The sequence below is a fragment of the Nymphalis io genome, chromosome 28 (genome assembly GCF_905147045.1).
Source record: "Nymphalis io chromosome 28, ilAglIoxx1.1, whole genome shotgun sequence".
In the NCBI taxonomy this organism is placed as follows: domain Eukaryota; kingdom Metazoa; phylum Arthropoda; class Insecta; order Lepidoptera; family Nymphalidae; genus Nymphalis; species Nymphalis io.
This window is the reverse complement of record NC_065915.1, coordinates 5858998-5879134: the sequence shown is the minus strand read 5'-3', so window position 1 is coordinate 5879134 and position 20137 is coordinate 5858998. Positions and strand designations below refer to the sequence as shown.

The window sequence follows — 20137 nt, the reverse complement described above, 5'->3', positions numbered from 1 at the left end:
TTAATATATTTATAACATTATTTAGGATTAATATTGTTTACAGAGTAGGGCTCACACAAACTCGTAAGTCACTTCAGAAATCGGTCGTGAAATGGCAAAAAGTGATATGCGACATTGACCATAATAATCATAGCATTACAAGGACACATGCGTCACATTAATACTAGTATCTCGTCGTAGGTCGGTTGTTAAAATTTCACGAATAAGCTGGTGCGTTTATAAAACAGCAATGCATTTCATGTTTGACGAGCTGGTTGGCGTAGTTAGTAGATACTTGCCTTTCACGCCGAAGGTTGTGGGTTCGATTCCCACCCACGACAGACATCTGTGTGCATGAACATGTCTGTTTGTCCTGAGTCTGGGTGTAATTATCTATATAAGTACGTATTTACAAAAGAAAAGTATATGTAGTATATCAGTTGTCTGGTTTCCATAGCACAAGCTTTGTATAAGCTTAATTTGGGATCAGATGGCCGTGTGTGAAAAATGTCCCAGGATATTAATATTTTTCGAAATTCGACCAAAATCGTTATTAAATATATGAAGAAAATATACATTAATTTGCACGTTTGCAATCCAAAAAAAATTAACCTTCGGATTTAAAATATTTATACAAGGTCTATAGCCCTCAAATTCAGTGTTTAATTTACATTTATTATTTTAAAGGAATAATAATTAATTTAAATTCAAGAAAATATTGATACAATAAATTAAATATATCGCTTATAAATATTTTTTACGGAGGAAGCTTAAATACTTTTTTTCAAATTATTGAGTGAGAATTCCTGTTCGGTCAGAAAAAAATATATTCAACAATAAGTTTTTTAACTACACCTAAAAAACGTTTCTTTCTAAACTAAACTTTAGGATGAGTGAGACATAACATCTTCCTTTTCAAGGTTGGTGGCGCATTAGCGATGTAAGGAATGTTTAATATGTCTTTTATCACCATAGTCTATGGGAGATGGCGACCATTTAATATAACATAAAAAAAAGAAAAAAAAACTGACTCCGAAAATTGCCTGCATGTACTCTTCAAATAAAAACATTCACTTTCACTTCACCTTTTTAGAAGAAGGTTTGGCTTATTGCATCACACTGTTCCAATGAGGTTAGCTGGATATTTAAAGTATATGCCATATTTAACAAAAATAAACCAGTGAAAAAAAAACTGCTTTTACAAATTGATGATGAGCTTATTACAAATACATGTAACATAAAACCGCTAGTATTGACGTTTGAAATGAAATAATAATATCAGTTATACAAATAGATCGTTTTTATGAATATATTAATATGATTCATACAAAATTATCAATAAAATATTCATGGAATCAACATACTCGAGATACCTAAGATTGTGTCAGTCAAAATACATGAGCCACGACTGTAATGATATTCTGCAAGAACTTCATTATTTACCCGTGAAATATTGACAACCGACTTATGGTGATAAACAATTCTGATGCGTTTGTTTTTGTATTGTTATGATTATTAAAGCCAATATTGTGTATCATTTTTTGACACTTCACGACCGTTTTCTGCTCTGTGTCTCTTTTACGATTTATTTCTTCTCGATACGAAAGCCGAGATGGCCCAGTGGTTAGAACGCGTGAATCTTATCCGATGATCGTGGGTTCAAAGCCGGGCAAGCACCACTGTATTTTCATGTGCTTTATTTGTGATTATAATTCATCTCGTGCTTTACGGTGAAGGAAAACATCGTGAGGAAACCTGCATGTGTCTAATTTCACTGAAATTCTGCCACATGTGTATTCCACCAATCCGCACTGGAGTAGCGGTGAATAAGCTCCAAACCTTCTCCTCAAAAAGGGAGAGGAGGCCTTAGCTCAGCTGTGGGACATTCACAGGCTGTTACGACGATACGAAATGATACAGTACAATCAATTTTCGCCCGCATTTTAGGTAAGGGGGAGATGTTGATGTTGGTGAGGGAGGGGTTAATATAAAAAAGTATCCTATGTTCTACCTCGGGGTTCAAGCTTCATACCAAATTTTATAAAATCGGTTCAGTATTTTAGCCTTGAAAGCGCAACAAACGGACAGAGTTACTTTCATCATTAAATTCTTGGGAATTTTGGGGGTTTTGGCGGTTTTATGGGTTTTATTATATACAATTAAATCAGTATTTCTTGTCGGTTCTTCTCGGTAGAATCTATTTTTCGAACTGCCTTTATGATATTTGAAAAAGTTTTTTTTTATATATATATACTATTAAAATACTGTGAAGTATAAAGTTAAATGACACATCGTATCCTGTATGAATGGAGGATATATTTTTTCACATTTTCTATGTAATGTCGGGGTAATTAGGAACGAACAAGACATCGTAATGTTGCCACATTCCTGAACGTAATGATCAATTCATATTCATCACCTAATGTAATTCATATGAGCTATAATTACGGGTAATGATTGAATTGTTATTCAGAAAATTGAAAAAAAAAATCAAATATGTATTATGATTAATGTTTTCTTTAAAACAGGACACGGATTATGTTTATTTTTTTATAACGTTTCGGATATATTAAACGTAGAGATTAATGTTTGATTAATAGAAAAATGTTAGATATGTGGAAAGATTGATGTTTAAAAAAAGTTAAATGAGAAAAAAATCCTTATGATCAAAACGAAAAAGTTCTTATAAGATAATAATTTGTAAGTCGTATGGTTTATATTTCAAAGAATGCGTCTTTCAAAATGGCGGTTAATAATGACATAGAAGCCACCTCCATTACTATGATATTTTATTTGTTTATTTACAAACTTTACACATTCTTATAACAAAGGATATATAACGGATTAAAACGTGCTAAGCAATACCGCAACAGCGATCTCTTTCAATCATCCAGCAATTTTTATTTGTAGAAATATATTTTATCCTTGTCTAATGAATATAAATGGCTATAAGAAGAACCAGAAAAAAATACATGTGGGAAGGTGAAAGTAACACAGGAGATAATTTATAATAAGAACATTTTTTAACTTAAATTTTATTACCAAAATTGCTTAAAGACTTCGCAAATATTCAAAGCGGAATTTTTTAACGAACCCATTGATTATTCAATATCTTGACGAAGGCTATAGCTACTCTTTTTCACAGATTAAATACATAATACAACTATTTAGAATATATATATATATATATATAGTATATATATATATATATATATATATATATATATATATATACTTTTTTTATAGAATAGGTAGGACGAGCATATGGGCCACCTGATCGTAAGTGGTCGCCAACGCCCATAGACACTGGCATTGTAAAAAAAGGTTAACCATCGCTTACATCGCCAATACGCCACCAACCTTGGGAACTAAGATGTAATGTATCTCGTGCCTGTCATAACACTTGCTCACTCACGCTCCAAATCGGAACACCAAGTACTGCTGTTTTGCGGTAGAATAAATATCTGATGAGTGGATGGTACCTACCAAGTTGAGCTTGCATAAAGCCCTACCACCAGTTACCAAAGTCTTCGACTCATTTTCCAAATAAATTAAAATTCAAATGGTAAAAATACAAAATTTATTTAAAAACACTTACCTTTCACGGTTATTAAATTCAAATCATATTTTTTAAAATGATCAAAAATAATACGTTGGTTATCATACATAATAAATAAATTTAATTGTGATTTAAATAATGAATATAATTTCATGTTTTATAATTAAAGTGTAATAACACTTTCTTCCCGTATTATCTCCGTATCATTCTACATTCCGAACCGATACGGCCTTAACCTTTTAAAAATAATATATAAGAACAATTCGTAAGTGCTATATATATGTACTAGCTAATTGTCCTGACTTCGCACAAGTACATACGAAGTAAAATGTATTTTGGATGGGATTTGCGTAAAATCCGTTAGTGAGCGTCTTCGTCGGAGGAGTAAATGTGACAAATTTCAAGTCGATCGGGCGGATAGTTTAGGAGATATTTGAATCAATATTTATCTTTTCTTCGAGTTATATATTCGCGAACGCACATAAACGTACAACCTGTATTTACAAACTACAATGATCGAATTCTGAAGAGAAACGTAACATCTCAGAATCATTAATTCGAGAGACCAATTACTTCGTAATTGGTAAAAAAATACAGTAAATTCCCAACAAAATTCCGCCGAATATTATGTTCAAAGAAACTCTATTCTCAAAAAATACGAACGTCGCTTACAGGAGAACAACATGACATAAAGTTAAATATAATAATGGTCGCCACATAGGTAGGTACTCAGATAACGAGATATCAAGTAAGTTTCTTATGTCATCAATATTAATTTTCCAAAATATAGCGAGACAGCCGATACTTGAACTCGTTAATTGAGCTTGCGTTTTTTATAGTAGGTAGCAATTTGTTATAAAGTTGTACTACTTCAAACGTTATATCTTTTCGTGCCTACTTAGTTCTAATTTTCGGGAGAACTAGTAAACTAGATCAACGGGTGCTACGCTTACTTACATGCTTCACAAAAGACAAATCAGATTGTATGGATATTAATGATAACCGCCTCAAAAATTTAAACATATGCCGTTTTAGTAAGACAATATAAACCTTTTTTTATAGCGTGTTTGTCTTCGTTTTTAACAAAAAAAGTCGAAGCTTATTTACTTAATAATAATATTTTTTTTTTTTATAGAATAGGAAGGTGGACGAGCATATGAGCCACCTGATGGTAAGTGGTCACCAAACGCCCTTAGACATTGGCATTGTAAGAAATGTCAACCATTGCTTATAGCCAATGCGCCATCAACCTTGGGAACAAAGATTTTATGTCCCTTGTGCCTGTAATTACACTGGCTCACTCACCCTTCAAACCGGAACACAACAATATCAAGTATTGCTGTTTTGCGGTAGAATATCTGATGAGTGGGTGGTACCTACCCAGACGGGCTTGCCCAAAGCCCTACCACCAGCCCTATCTTATTTTCGTTTGCTATTGTAACACTTGGATGTTGGAGTAGTATGTTTCTACACATTTTTACTATACATAAATAATACAACTTCTTTTTGCTCACTTCTAACAGTTTCCTTACTTACTGGTAGTATTTTTTACCGGCGCCATTGCGATTCGATTCCAGATTGCCAGTTTCCGGTGTCATGATTTTAACACTAGTAGTTTTATTTGTATAATATAATTTAGTGAATAATTTACAATTTAAATTTTACTCGGTAATTGGGCTTTGTGCAAACCTAACTGAGTAGCAATCATTATATATTCTACCGCAAAACGGTAATACTTATCTAACGATAATATTGTTGTGTTCCGGTTTGAAGAATGGTTTTAAGGTAAAACGCACCGTTTCTGAGATATTTGTAAAAAGACGTTTTTCAAGATGGCGGTCTGGGATGATAAAAATTTTATCTTAGGGAGTGCCCAAATTTCAATCGAAAAATGGATTAGCTGGATTTTATGCAGAGCGAACGCATTGTTGGTGCTAAAATTCCTGACTAACTGGCATGCGGGACTTATAAGATGTGGTTAATATTTCTTACAGTGCCAATGTCTATGGATGGTGCACACTTACCATCAGGTGACACATTTAGCAGGCTATTATATTATTTATAAGGGATAATATTTAATTTTTAAAAAATAATAATATATTTTTTCTTTAAAATATAAGTTACATATACATATATAAGTAAATAATATTTGTGGTGTGAATGTAATGAGATTGCTTTTTAATTATGTTTTTTTTTTTAGTATGACATTGTATTGTGCCAAATACGCACCGATTTCGACAATGTCACATTGGTTGGAAAAATATAATATTTTTTCTTAATTGAAAAGTTTAATTAACATATTACTATCCGTCTGCCAATCAATGTCAACCGGTAATCAATTATCACCAGTATTTTGGAACGTGTGTGGAATTGATAGTAGTGTTGCCAGCTTGATAATTTTACCACAAATAGGGTTAATTATCAATGTTATTGAGTTTAAAAGTGTGAATACCCTATACTTAGTCCTTTTATATAATATTAAAATAATAAATTGGAATTACGTTTTCTATTTTTCAAAAACTATTTAATAGTCTAGAAGCTTCTATATCGACTAAATATATATAAATTTAAACTTTATTTTAAAAGTAATATATGACTATTACTTAGACAATTATTACACTACATTGTATATTAGTTATGTTAAGGAAATAAAATGAATTAAAATAATTAGAAGAAATGAAATGATTAAATTATAATATATATAAATATTAAATATAAGATAAGTCACAGTAATGTATTTAATAAACAAAGTTTAAAAATACCTATTGTCGTTTATATTCAACTCCTTACCAATATCATAAATGTTCGAAGACAATTAAAAACTATTTTAAAGAATTTATTTGAAAAAATAATATTTTGAAAGTTCACATGTTTTAATCCTTTTTATTTTACACAAATGGTTTGTTTGTACTCTTATCGAAAATATATGTATAATAAAAAATGTATAGTTTGTAAACGCACGAATACGAGTCAAACTAGATTGAATTTTTCGCCTCATAAATAATTCGAGATGCGATCAATGTGTTTGTAAAAAAAACATTAATTCCTTTCCTGTTCATTTAAACTTTTAAACATTACCCGTCGAAGATCATTGGACTTTAAAACTAGTGAATGCAACGCGTTAAAATAACAGATAACTTAATTTTAAGTTTTATATATTTCTGGAATGAGATGAACAACATCTCATTCCAGATAGACAAAGGCTTATTATCATACAGCCGAACTATTCGGTTTTTTATTTATTCAAACTCATTTAGAAATATTTTTGTTTTTGTTGTTGTTGTTGTTTTTGTACCGATTTCGTACGGGTATTCCAGATCCACTAGAAGGGAAATGCCGACTCTGAGCTTTATAGCGTATCTTGGGAAAGAATGTGAGAGAAGAAACACAGAAAAAGAGTCTTTATGCACTCAGAGACAAAGTTCAATCTGCTTATTCCCCAGAAAAAAGTATGTAAATTAATTATCTCTTGTTATTTATTATACGCTTGCGATCGAAATTAACATAGCACCTTTTAAATTATATTCTCAAAATATATTACAATTTTTAAATTCACTTCATACATTGTTTTACACAGATAAATCTATTCTATTTAAAATTTTAAGACTGGCTGGTTTTCAGTTAGGTGGTGATAATAATAAAAAATAAAAAAAAAAAACTATATAGAATAAAACATGTGACAAAACTAATACTATAAATACAAATTTTGTATGCAATGTTTACTCACTCGCGCTCTAACTACAGTAGTTGTAGTTGTAATGATATTAATATATATCTCAAGTACATCGTGGATAAAATTATTTTACTTAACATATTTATAAATAACTAGTTTCCGCCCGTGACTTATCTCACGTGTTGGGAGGCTCGAAATCTTACGCTTACTCGTTGACGCTCGAAGTCTCAGTTATACCGTACCGTGGCTTCAATCGTGGAATAGGTTTATGAACTTATGAACCAGACGGTTAATGTACTTCGACTGCCTCATTAGTGTAATGGCTATAAGGTCGTATTTTTAGTAGAGAACGAACGGTTTGCAGAACTTCCGGTCGGATTGACAATCCGTTAAGAAGACATTAATCATTATCATCAAAGTATTAAAAATTAGTTCCAAAAATAAAGATTCGACAATTAAATCACCAATTTTGACTGTTTTTGGTCTAGTAGCTAGATATATAGCCGCAAATCCCAAGGTTCAAATTAGATTGGGCCAATAATTATTGGGCTTTTCTGTCCAGAGATTCTCAGTAGCGTTTTTTATGGGTTAAGTGTAAAGTCATAATTAAGCGAAACGATTCTGACGCAAACGAACACTGATCGATTTCATGTGTTTTTTTTTTCTTAACTGGCAACACTAACTGTTTACAAACGCGGTTATTAAATTGTGGTAAACGTAACAAGAACGTATCGTTTTCAGTAACAATATATGTTGGTCAAGAATTATATGAGGAATGGAACGTAGGTTTGACCTTAACCAAATTAATCTACCACTTTCCGACCGCATTTGTGTCAGTATTAGATGACATTCGATTTTGTTAATTTATATCTATTTAATTATCTGTATTTTTTATTAGTAAACATAAAATACGTTTTTTTAAACTTTGGCTTTCTCCTAATTATTATTAGAAGTGCTAATTAATTCCTTGGAATTCAAGCTTGCTACAAACAAAATTTCATCAAAATCAGTCAAGTTGTTTAGCCGTGAGAGCATAACAAAAATACAGATTATAATATATTATTTTTCAGTTCTTAGGGGTGTTTCCGGGGTATAAAGCGAATGATAATAAAGGTTTTTTATCACGAAATGAAGACTTTTTTTTATTAAAGAATAGGAAGGCGGACGAGCATATGGGCCACCTGATGGTAAGTGGTCACCAAACGCCCTTAGACATTGGCATTGTAAGATATGTCAACCATCGCTTATAGCCAATGCGCCACCAACCTTTTTCTCGGTGTCTACTGAATCAATTAAAAGTGCGTATAAGACTTAACGAGACTTTTACGAGTAAAAAGTATTTTGTTATTGATAGGGCCTAATATAATTCGTCTATATGGTCTAAGATCCGAACTACGGTTGACCTCCACCCATCTGCCTACCGGATGAAAATATTTTACAATTAAATAAACATGTCATGATTCGGTTGCCCAATAAAATATGTGCATGACTATCTTTTTTTTTTTTTTAATTTTCACCCACGTGCTTATCCCACGAGTCTTACACCAATCGAAAATATAAAATATAAGGAATTTGCTACACTTAGGTTGCCCACCTTTTTCCTGTCACCACTATCACGCATAAGCAGGTGAGTTTTTTAGCAACTTGAACTCAACTGCTTACTTTGATTGATTTTTATATCAAAATAAAGATAATTTTATCACGAATATAACAGTGTAAGGTTCCTTCAGAAAAAGTGGTCATGAAGAACAGTTGCCACGGCTTAAAAATTATTAATTAGTAAGCACTAATGTGTGGCAGAGACACATTGCCCGTTCTTTTCAATGATAGTCGAGGATGCAACACAGCAGCTGGGCATCATGCGTCACGCGCAACTCTAGCTTCGCGTGAGGAACTGCGCATACTGTGTCTTATGCTATTGAAAAAATACAGAACGACGTAAAAATCAGCGTCGTTTTCGTCTAATTTTTCGATACACGTGACCTAATTAATAAATCTCAGAAAGTAAAGCTGTCGGATTAGTTCAACTAAGCATCAATCAATTCGACCTTGGTTAAACAACTGGGATTCTGGTTAAGTGAACTACCTATCTGCGCTGACAAATTCCACTCATACAAGACACTTATAAGGTTATCTAGACCGTTTTCGGCCACGACGGCCAACCTCAAGAGAGATTAACCGACTGCGCAGGAGATATTATAGTGAACAAGTGTGTGCGCAAACACAGATACATTATACATTTCCTAGCTCTCAATCCGATGGGACCAGAAAGAGTTCAGGCGTAGGACCAACGGCTTTACGTGCTTTCCGAGGCACGGGAATGTACACACTTCCAAATTCCAGCGGCCACTATACCAACGAGGCAGTCAAGACTTACAATATGATAAATTAATATTTAAAAAACGAAATCTATTTCATCTGTATGTTACAGTTTCTACAAGCCGCTGAACCGATTTTGATAACATTGATTGATTTGATTGAAAAAACATAGGATATATTCAAAATAATTATTATTTCTTTCAAATATGAAAACATCTAGAAACATCTATTAAATATTACTATGCAATACGATACATAAAATTACACATTTATGTAAGAAATTTCCGATTGACTTTAAACGAGACAAAAATACAAAGAATGTTACGCGTTTTAATATCTTATGCGTGGGCGGTACATACATAGTACATACTCGTAACATTTACATACATAGCCGTCCTCAACACTAACTATGAAGAAAATTAAACCAATTAAATTTATATTTATTTAATATATTATTTATTATTAATAATTACTTACGACCTCACTTATAAACGTTACTTAGCTGCTGTTTAGTTATGCTTTCACTCTTTCTTTCAACAATCTAAAGAAGAAGATGACATTACAAATCCCGTGACACAACGTTTATAAGCAAGGCCGTTATTCTAAAATACATTTAATTTTTTTAATATTAATGTACTGTGTGATTCGTCTTTGCTTTAAGTATTAATTAATAAAAAAAGTTGCTAGCAACAATATGTATTAAAAAAATCTAATTATTAAGCATATTTATATTAAAAATAACAATAGGTATTAATAAAATAGGATTAACATATTACATTACTAGCATCAAAGGAGCAAAGAGGAACAACGAAAGATACTATAAAGATTAACGAATAAAAAACACTAAACTAAATAATCAGCCTTTGATGCAATAACAAAACAAATAATACATACTACAATCTGTTTAAAAAGTAATAACTATAAAAATAACAAAAGTTGAAAAAACTGACAGTTCTAATTTTTTTTTTTTTAATGTGTCATAAGTAAGTCAGAAATATTAACACTCAATATAATACAAATTGATAAGAGATTTTTTTTATTAATAAAATTCACATACGCTCATGATGTACATAGTATCGAAAAAAGGTATACACTTATTAAGGAAGACGAGAACGCGGCTCGCCAGTTAGTATAAATTGGATCTACGCCAGCGAAATTGTATCAGTCTCACTGTTTAGTCGAGAGGATAAACAACCATGTACGCTAAACTGGTGAGATATTTTATTCAATTTAATATATTATTATTAATTTAACTATTCATATATATTTAAATGGGTATCTATTGCGGTTTATTAAAAATTCGACGATTTGTTTTTCATTACGACGCGCGCACGGTGTGCGTAATGTGTAAAAAAAGTACTTTTTATTTTTTTGTAGCTAAAAATATTTAATTTAATTTTTTATTTTGTGTAACTGTTTATAATAACTATATTTATTTATATGGTAAATTTTATTATTTCCAAATTAAAATTGATTTTTTTTAAACTATAATGCGGGAAATTTCGTGTGTGGCAACTTTTTGAGCCATATAATATACATTATTTCTAAACGAAGATATTTTTATATAAAATATATTTTATTAAAAAATTGGAACATTCATGAACTAAATTTTCAAGACATATTTAATTTAAATACAGTAAAACCTCTTCTAATATCATTAATTGTAAATAGAAGCTTTTTAACACACAAATTTAGGTAGTTACTAGAGTAATTGTATTCAATGACAAACGGACTTGAAACTACATTTGAATAATATATGCTGTAATCACATAATTGCTCGGAGACATAAGTTAATCGCAGCCTACATAAATTAATAATGAATAATACATTCAATGATACTATATCAGTAAAATATACGCAAAACAATGTCTATTTCCAGGCTAATATTTAGATAAATTTCACGCAGATTCCTAAAATATTTATGTTATAAATTAATTATTGAAAATTTGGAGAAATCATATATGACTGAAAGATTCGTAATTATTTTTCTTCTCTCATTTCAATTGTTTTTTTTATAACTATTTGAAAATCGTCTGACAATAAGGGGTAAAGATTAAAAATATAATTCATGTCATTACGCTATACGCTGTTATAAATGTAAACAAAAAAAAAAACAGCTGATATATCTTCTTATACCACGTACAATCACATCGATATTTAAAAAAAATATAAGTTCGAGCTACATTCAAATTTCGAACATCGAGAACGCATATATTTCAATGATTTAATTCCGTGTCATATAGCCGTTTCATTGACCTGTGAATGCGAATAAAAAAAATAGTTACGCCAATGATTTGCAGTAAAAGTTATGCACTATTTAATTTGACAATGTAATCTACGATTTACAGTAATAAATACTTTTTGCTTAATTACTTATTGCTTCGTAGTTGCCAAAATATCCGCATCACGCAATTGTGCTACAGTTTCAGTGCGCGTATATTTCAATTAAATATATATTTTTTATATAAACAAGTCTTACGAGAAATAGGTTTGTTAAATTATTGTTATTTCAAATATAATATAACACAAACCGAGTATTTTTAATACAATATTTTTAAAAGATCTTTAATTTTTTGTTTCATCGTAATGACGAATTAAAATAAGTCGTTCTCATTTTAAATTTTCATGACAATTCGATTAAATATCGTTTATTTTTTTTAATTTATATTAAAGAATAAAGGCTTAAGATTGAGTGATAATATAATTGTTTAACAAATATAGTTAGTCAAGAATGTAGACATAATTATATGTATGATAATCTAAATTGATTACATGTAGTAAATTATTAATAAACCAAAACTGTTGAATGTTACGTGGGCGAGACAATGACACGGTATTCGGTTAGATTGATTGTTTAGTTCAATTTACATAAGATACATTTATTGATAATTCAAATTCTAATATTTGAACGCATACAACAACGCTTATAAATAAAAATAACAGATATAAATATTAACGTTTATTGTAAAAATTTCTTTTACATATTATCAAACAAGAGTGTAGTACAGCCCTTACTTTTGAAATTACCCTTGTTCGTAAAAACAAACAACTAATGTATTTTTTATAATTTTAATGCTGCCAGTATTATTTTAATAAATGTTTGGCGAATAAACAAAGTTTTTTTTTAAATGAATTAATTGATAATTTAATAAAAAGCCAATAATTGATTCTTTTGTTAAAAAAAATTGTAAATAATTTGAAAAATAACTACACTATGAAGTTTCTATAACTAATTACTAATATACCCCACAGTTCATCGTTTGCGCCCTTGCCGTGGTAGCGCTAGCCCGCGAGTACCCGGCCGGCCTCCACCCTGCAGTATGCCCCAACTACCCCTACTGCGACACCAACACCTTCGCCAGGTTTACCCCGGACGGCATGCCGATACCTGAATGGGTCTACAACCCATCCATTCTCCCTGTAGCCCCCGCTGAGTGAGTATAAAAATATATCTGTTTCATTTTTTAAAACAACATTTAAAGAGAACTGTAATTTAATGATCAGTAAGAAACGTCAATTACAGCGATAACTGTCGATAGACACGATTTAAAATAAATTTTTAAGGTTTTAAAAATCCATCAACATAATATCTTAGTTTATGTATAATTAATGTCTAATTTTAATTTTCTTCCAGCCCCAACGCCAACGTTGCTGCTAAATACCCAGCCAACTTCAACGCTGCCAGTTGCCCCAACTACCCCTACTGCTGGTGAACAGTTTAGATACAACGGCCTGCCTTCCGGACGGACTCACATGTTAATTCCAGATATTTCTACGAAACGTCACTTTGACATTTAATTTTTTTTTTCTCAATCGATCCAGCCCTATCCAATGGCCCTGCACGTTTCGTAAAACATCTGCGCGTATTAGCAATGTACTGCCATATTTTTACTGTACCTAATTAAAATTGTAAATACATCTTGACTGATTATTTGCTCGGCATTTGGTATTTTTTTTGTAAAAAAATTGTAAAAATTGTAAATAAATATGGTAAAAAAATTTCCTTTTTTATTTTATTACTCTGTGAAATAATATAATGTATTTTTGCGTCTATATTTTTGACGTCTACAAAAGCCTGGTATATCAAATAGTTTCGTCTACATTCACTAGATACCGCCAACATTTGAACAAAATATACAGCCTAACAGTTTAGATGTGAGTATTCAAAAACAAAAAATTATGATTATTATTTATTGATATTTATTTTATAATAATAAAACTATTTAGTGCATAATAACAATGAATTTAACCATTACTACAATAAATATAGTAGTACACCTCTTACAATGCTAAAACTAACATAAATAAACAACAGTTATTTATTCTTCGACATTGCATTGTATTAAAATATGTCAGCCATTTTGGTAATGCAAGGACGCGCATCCGAACAAGTTTCCCGCGCTGTCAAAAGTTGCTTAATTATGACGAGTAATGAATATAAATCATTGATTACACTTTTACTCGTTTATTTATTGATTTGGAGATAATTGACAATAAAATACACTTTTTTCATTTTTAGATTACTTTTACTAACCAATGGTAAATTAAAATAAGATTTTTGCTACACACAAGCAAGCGCCAAGCGACTGTGTTTGTTTAAATAAGTTTTAGATTTATCTATTTCTTAACTACTTAATTAGGTTTTTTATGTTATCTTATAACATTATTTATATCTAAAAACAACGCCAATTACAAAATAAATAATCAATCATAATATCTTAATTGCTATACTGTTACATGATATATCAAGCGCATATTTTATACTAATTAAAAAATGCGGAAATGAACACTAACATCGAATGGTTTACAAATGAATTTACAGAAGGCGCTAATTGGGTTCTTGTAATCATTTATAAGCAACATCATATATTTTTCATTAAAGATATATATATGTCAGCCAAATTAATGGAAATAACAACCCTACCCAAGTCAGTACCCTAAAAGTTACATCAGGGCAGTACATCGTTTCTATATATAAAACACCCACAGATATTAATGATTTTACGAATCACAACCATTAAATTTAAACCTTTACTGGTAATAGGGCTTTGTGCAAGCTCGTTTGGGTAGGTACCACCCACTCATCAGATATTGGCTATGTAAGCGATGGTTGACATTTCTTACAATGCCAATGTCTATGGGCGTTGGTGGCCCATATGCTCGTCTGCCTTCCTATTCTATAAAAAACACTCGCCTTCCTTTTATTATTTGAATGTCAGTCGGTAATTTTTGGAATTATTCATCAATTCCAAAACATAAAATTATTCCAAAGATTGTAATTTTTATTTGGTATATTCAATTACTTAAAACCAATTCTTATACATAAGTGTGGAACTAAAACCTTTAAATCAATGTAAAAATATAATTAATTGAGTAACTGTAGTCTCTTCGGACCAATAAATAACTAAGTTATGTATATGCGAAAAAATATTTAAATAAAGCCTTAATAAAAAAATATATATTAATGTATTGTCTAAGCAAAAGTGAATTATTTAAAAAAAAAACGGAGAATAAAATGTAATGTAACTATAATATCATAATATTTTAAAATCAACATCTTTATAAACAATAATAATTTAATAAAACATTATTTTAAATCGTTTTTATAAAACAAAATCATTTTTCAACCATTTAAAGATACTTAAAATGAAAATACTATAACAAATATAAAAAAATTATATATTTTTTTGTTTGAAGCTTGTCATAGTATTTTGTTTATATTTTTCACACAATTAAATATTAAGTTGAACTTTTAAACCTACTATTTATTTTCTGTTCAAGAAGACAAATGAAAATATTTTTATGAACAATTATTAAGAAAAAATAATATCTCCACAATGCGACGACGAGTATCCGAACACAATTTTCCCGCCTTGTTTTGACAGTGACTTAATTACGGCGGAAGGGTAATTTGGTGGGCAGTGTAATCTATATTTGGTCGGTAATTATAAGTAAAATAAATACGAGTAGCTTTTAATGATTGATACATGTCGTTTCGATCTTTAATTATAGTTTTTCATCCGTACATCGCTTTTTAGGTCTTAATAAATATCAAAAGTGTATGAGGAAATCTTACAGCTTTATATAATTGCAGTGCAAAATCATAAAAAAATTCTGATTAACATTTTTTTTTAAAACATCGCTTAAAAATGAAATATTCGTGTCCCTACAATGTAATCATACCAGAAGCCGCTTTTAATCATAATTCTACAATTACTATGTCCGATAAACTCTTTTTATCCGCCCAATGTTGCTAGCTCAGGGCCTTAAAATTACTAGCTACATTCATTTTCAGGGTAAATTATGATAATAATTATTTATATAACAGTAACAGTAACAGCCTGTTAATGTCCCACTGCTGGGCTAAGGCCTCCTCTCCCTTTTGAGGAGAAGGCTTGGAGCTTATTCCACCACGCTGCTCCAATGCGGGTTGGTAGAATACACATGTGGCAGAATTTCAATGAAATTAGACACATGCAGGTTTCCTCACGATGTTTTCCTTCACCGTTAAGCACGAGATGAATTATAAACACAAATTAAGCACATGAAAATTCAGTGGTGCTTGCCCGGATTTGAACCCACGATCATCGGTTAAGATTCACGCGTTCTTACCAATAGGCCATCTCGGCTTTTTATATTATTAAAATAAATTTATAACTTTTATTCATTAATTATTATTTTTTGTTAATGTTTACGTGGAATTAGTACTTAATCATTTTTATTTATGATAATATACAAATTTAATAAATTTTATTTGATTAGTAAATCCTGAGTTTCTTGCCGGTTCTTCCCGGTCCTTCAATTCAATTTTGTAAAATAACGATTCAAAACTTATAAAAAATCGAATTGAATAAAATATATTTTTATTTATTTAATTAATTCTGTTATAAACTTAATCAATACGTGTTGTTGCATAATTAATTAGTTCTTATTTATATATTGCTATTTAAAATATATAGTAATTAATTATTTTATCCATCTAGAGTCGTTTAGCTCGTTTAAAGGTATAAAACCAAGTTGACTGAGTTTTACTTTTATCTTATAACAGAAATGGATGTCTTCTTTCCTGTGTAAAAAATACATACACCATATATATAAGATGTAATTAAACACATCCGATACATTAATTTGAATAAAACCGACCCTGAAATCTTATCAGCTCAGGTAAATCGCAGCTTTTAATTAGCTTGCGAAATAATACTTGGAAAGTCACGTGACAAGCTTTCATTTCATAGTAACTGCCCGTTCTGGCTTGTCTTTTTTTTATAAAATAGGCAGGCGTTTTTTTTTTTTTTTTATATTCGCCGGGAGGGCAAATGACTCTACTCCACCTGATGGTAAGTGGTAGTAGAGTCCAAACGCGACGACGGCCAGTACAGACGGGAAAAACGTTCTGCACTAGCCGCCTTCGCCTTGCCGGCCCGCAAGATGCCTCTTCACGTTCTCGTTTGAAGGCACCCGGGTTGTAAGAGGAGGGGAACACGTGAGCTGGTAAGGAATTCCATTTTTTGGAAGTGCGACAAAGAAAGGAGTTGCCAAATTTCTTTGTTCGCGATGGAATTGATGTCACAGTTAGGCGGTGACATCGAGAACCAGCTCGCGTGGACTTAAGAAGGAAGGGGGAAGCAGGAATTAGAGAGAATAATTCCTCAGAGCACTCGCCGTGATACAGTCGATAGAAAGCGCTCAGTGCTGCTATCTCACGACGCAATTGTAAAGGTTCAAGGGTGTTTGTGACCTTTACGTCGCCAATAATGCGTACGGCACGTCGCTGCAACCGGTCCAAGGCCTCAAGTAGGTACTAGCGGAGTCATCCCAAAGGTGCGAGCAATATTCCACGCAAGACCGTACCTGTGTTTTGTACAGCAGGCACAGTTGTTGTGGCGTGAAAAAGCGCCGCACATTGTTCAGAACTCCGAGTTTCCGTGAAGCTGTTTTTATAACAGCCTCGATGTAATCCCTTGGACTAAGGTCGCAGCGAACGTCAATCCCCAGCATGGCGATTTTGCTTTGCATCACCAGCGGAGTACCACAGAGGGAGGGAAGAGGGGAAAATGTTGACTTTTTCGCCGTGAGAGCGCATACCTGTGTTTTCTTGGCATTAAACTCAACAAGATTATCAGAGCACCATTTGGCGATGAGCTCTAACGTCCTATCGAGTTCAATGACAAGATTCTTCCGCCTCTCCTCAATTTCCGCTCGCCCAGCCACTGCGCGTCCGTGGTATCCACCATGCACTGTACTATCGTCTGCATAGCAATGTATGTTCCCAAGAGAGAGCATATCATTGATATGCAAAAGAAAGAGTGTGGGAGATAGCACAGATCCCTGGAGGACCCCAGCATTCACTACATAGAATTGTGAAGCGCAACCATCAACTAAAACACGAAGGCTACGCTTGTGTAGGAAGCTGGCAATCCAGGTGCATAGCTGAGCAGGCAGACCATATGCCGGTAGCTTGGAGAGACGACTTCTGTGCCAGACCCTGTCGAAAGCCTTGGAGATATCGAGGCTGACAGCCAACGATTCTCCATGCTTGTCGATAGCTTCACCCCAGAGGTGCGTTACGTACGCTAGAAGATCACCTGTGGACCGTTTTGGTCGAAACCCGTATTGACGATCATTAATTAGACAGTGATCTTCTAGGTAATGGATCAGTTGGTTGTTTAAAATCCGTTCCATCACCTTACAAAGTACTGAGGTGATAGCTATTGGCCGATAATTTGCCGGGTCAGACCGATCCCCTTTTTTGGGAACCGCTTGCACATTAGCTCTTCTCCAAGCCTCCGGCACACTTCCCGAAGAGAGAGAAAGTTGGAACAGGCGCGTTAACACAGGAGACAGCTCCGCTGCGCACTTCTTCAGCACTATGGCTGGTATTCCATCGGGACCGCTAGCTTTCTGTACATCAAGTGATTGCAGCTCCGCACGCACATCACGTTGCCTGATTTTAATGTCAGGCATCGTATGGCCACATGCAGGTATTGTAGGTGGCAGTGCACTACAATCATCGATGACGGAATTGTCGGCAAAGAGTTTAGCCAGGAGATCAGCTTGCTCTTGCGGACTGTGAGCTAGCGATCCGTCTGGATTTCTGAGCGGTGGCAGCGAAGGTTGGCAGAAATTGTTTTGCACAGACTTGGTCAGACGCCAGAAGCTACGGGAGCCCCTAGGATGCGAAACAAGGTCATGACCAATCTGTACAATGCGCTGTGCATCCGCTCTCGTGTATGCCTTTGACATACACACACACTTTTTTACACGGGCAAATGGACCTGGTGCTAGTTTGTCACCATCCGTTCCTAAAATTGGCAATGCGCCACTAACCTTGGAAACTAAAATGTTATGTTCCGTGTGCCTGTAATTACACTGGCTGACACAAAGTCCTACCACCGAGTTTAAAAAGAAGAATCCTTCTTTTGTGCACGGAAGCTTTGCGTAGATCAACTCGCCATTCATATTGTAAGAAACCATCTCTTATATCGCCAATATAAAACCAACCTTAGAAACCAAGTTGTCACATCCCTTGTGTGTCTGTAGTTATACTGGCTCAATCACCCTTCAAATCGGTAGAATGGCAACGCAATGAGGGCGCAATACAACCATTTTTATTTATATAGATACAATTTTATAATGATTTATATATATACTGGCCGCCAAAAAAATCGACCCACCCGTATTTTTTTACTTACAAAGTTGTTATCTTAACTATGCGACGACCTAGGTGGATTGTTTTACTTATGGGTCATACATTTAACATTTTATTACCCACTTGATATTGATTTGGAGGAGTTGTAAGTGTTATTGAGGATATTTGGAATATTTTTAAAGTATTGATAAGAAAACGTTACTTTGTGCACAAAGTGCATGGTTAGTTTATTTCCAGTTCTTAACGCGGAGTCATCTCGGTTCGATGTTTATTATTGATTAAGTGTATGAAACTTTGTCGAAACAATAATTTTAATAAGTTTAAACATAAAAAATGGATATTACTGAAGCAGAAGCTGCTCAAGTCGTAGCTCTTATTCATGAGGGGTTAAGTCAGCGAAATGTGGCTAGAACACTAAAATTAAGTCGTTCAGCGGTGCGAAGTGTGTACAAACGCTACTTGGAGACTGGGGAGTATCGCCGGAGACCAGGATCTGGCAGGGGGCGTGTCACGAACCCGACCGATGACCGTTTTATTGGTTTGACGTCTTTAAGAAACCGACATCTTTCGGCTGTTGACGTTCAAGGTAGACTCCGAGAAAGTCGTGGAGTGTCTGTGAGTGAAAATACTGTAAGAAAAAGACTTCGAGAGCAAAACTTAACCTCTCACAAGCCAGCAACAGGACCAAAACTCACAGCATCCCATCGACAAGCAAGACTACAATTTGCTAGGCAGCATGTCGATTGGACACTGGACCAATGGGAGACAGTATTGTTCAGTGATGAAAGCCGAATGTCTCTAGTAGGCTCTGATGGAAGACGTAACGTCATGCGAAGGCCAGGAGAACGCTACTCTCAGTGTTGCATTCGAGAAACAGTCCGATTTGGTGGAGGCTCTACAATGTTTTGGGGAGGTATTTCTTTGACGGGACGCACAGAGCTGGTTTTTTTCCGTATTC

General features: G+C 33.1%; 1 protein-coding gene across 1 annotated transcript; it reads left to right on the top strand.

Annotated features, from left to right (window-relative positions):
- The first annotated feature begins 10647 nt into the window (after window positions 1-10647).
- Window positions 10648-13472, top strand: LOC126779263 (cuticle protein 1). Its single transcript, XM_050503195.1, has 3 exons — window positions 10648-10741; window positions 12783-12964; window positions 13165-13472. The coding sequence occupies exons 1-3, from the start codon at window positions 10727-10729 to the stop codon at window positions 13241-13243; spliced, it is 276 nt and encodes a 91-aa protein (XP_050359152.1). The 5' UTR covers window positions 10648-10726; the 3' UTR covers window positions 13244-13472.
- Window positions 13473-20137: the final 6665 nt, after the last annotated feature.

Bases quoted from the DNA above. Each gene is read 5' to 3' on its own strand.
- LOC126779263 (XM_050503195.1), top strand. The intron at 12,965-13,164 runs GTGAGTATAAAA...ATTTTCTTCCAG, and splicing joins CTCCCTGTAGCCCCCGCTGA to CCCCAACGCCAACGTTGCTG.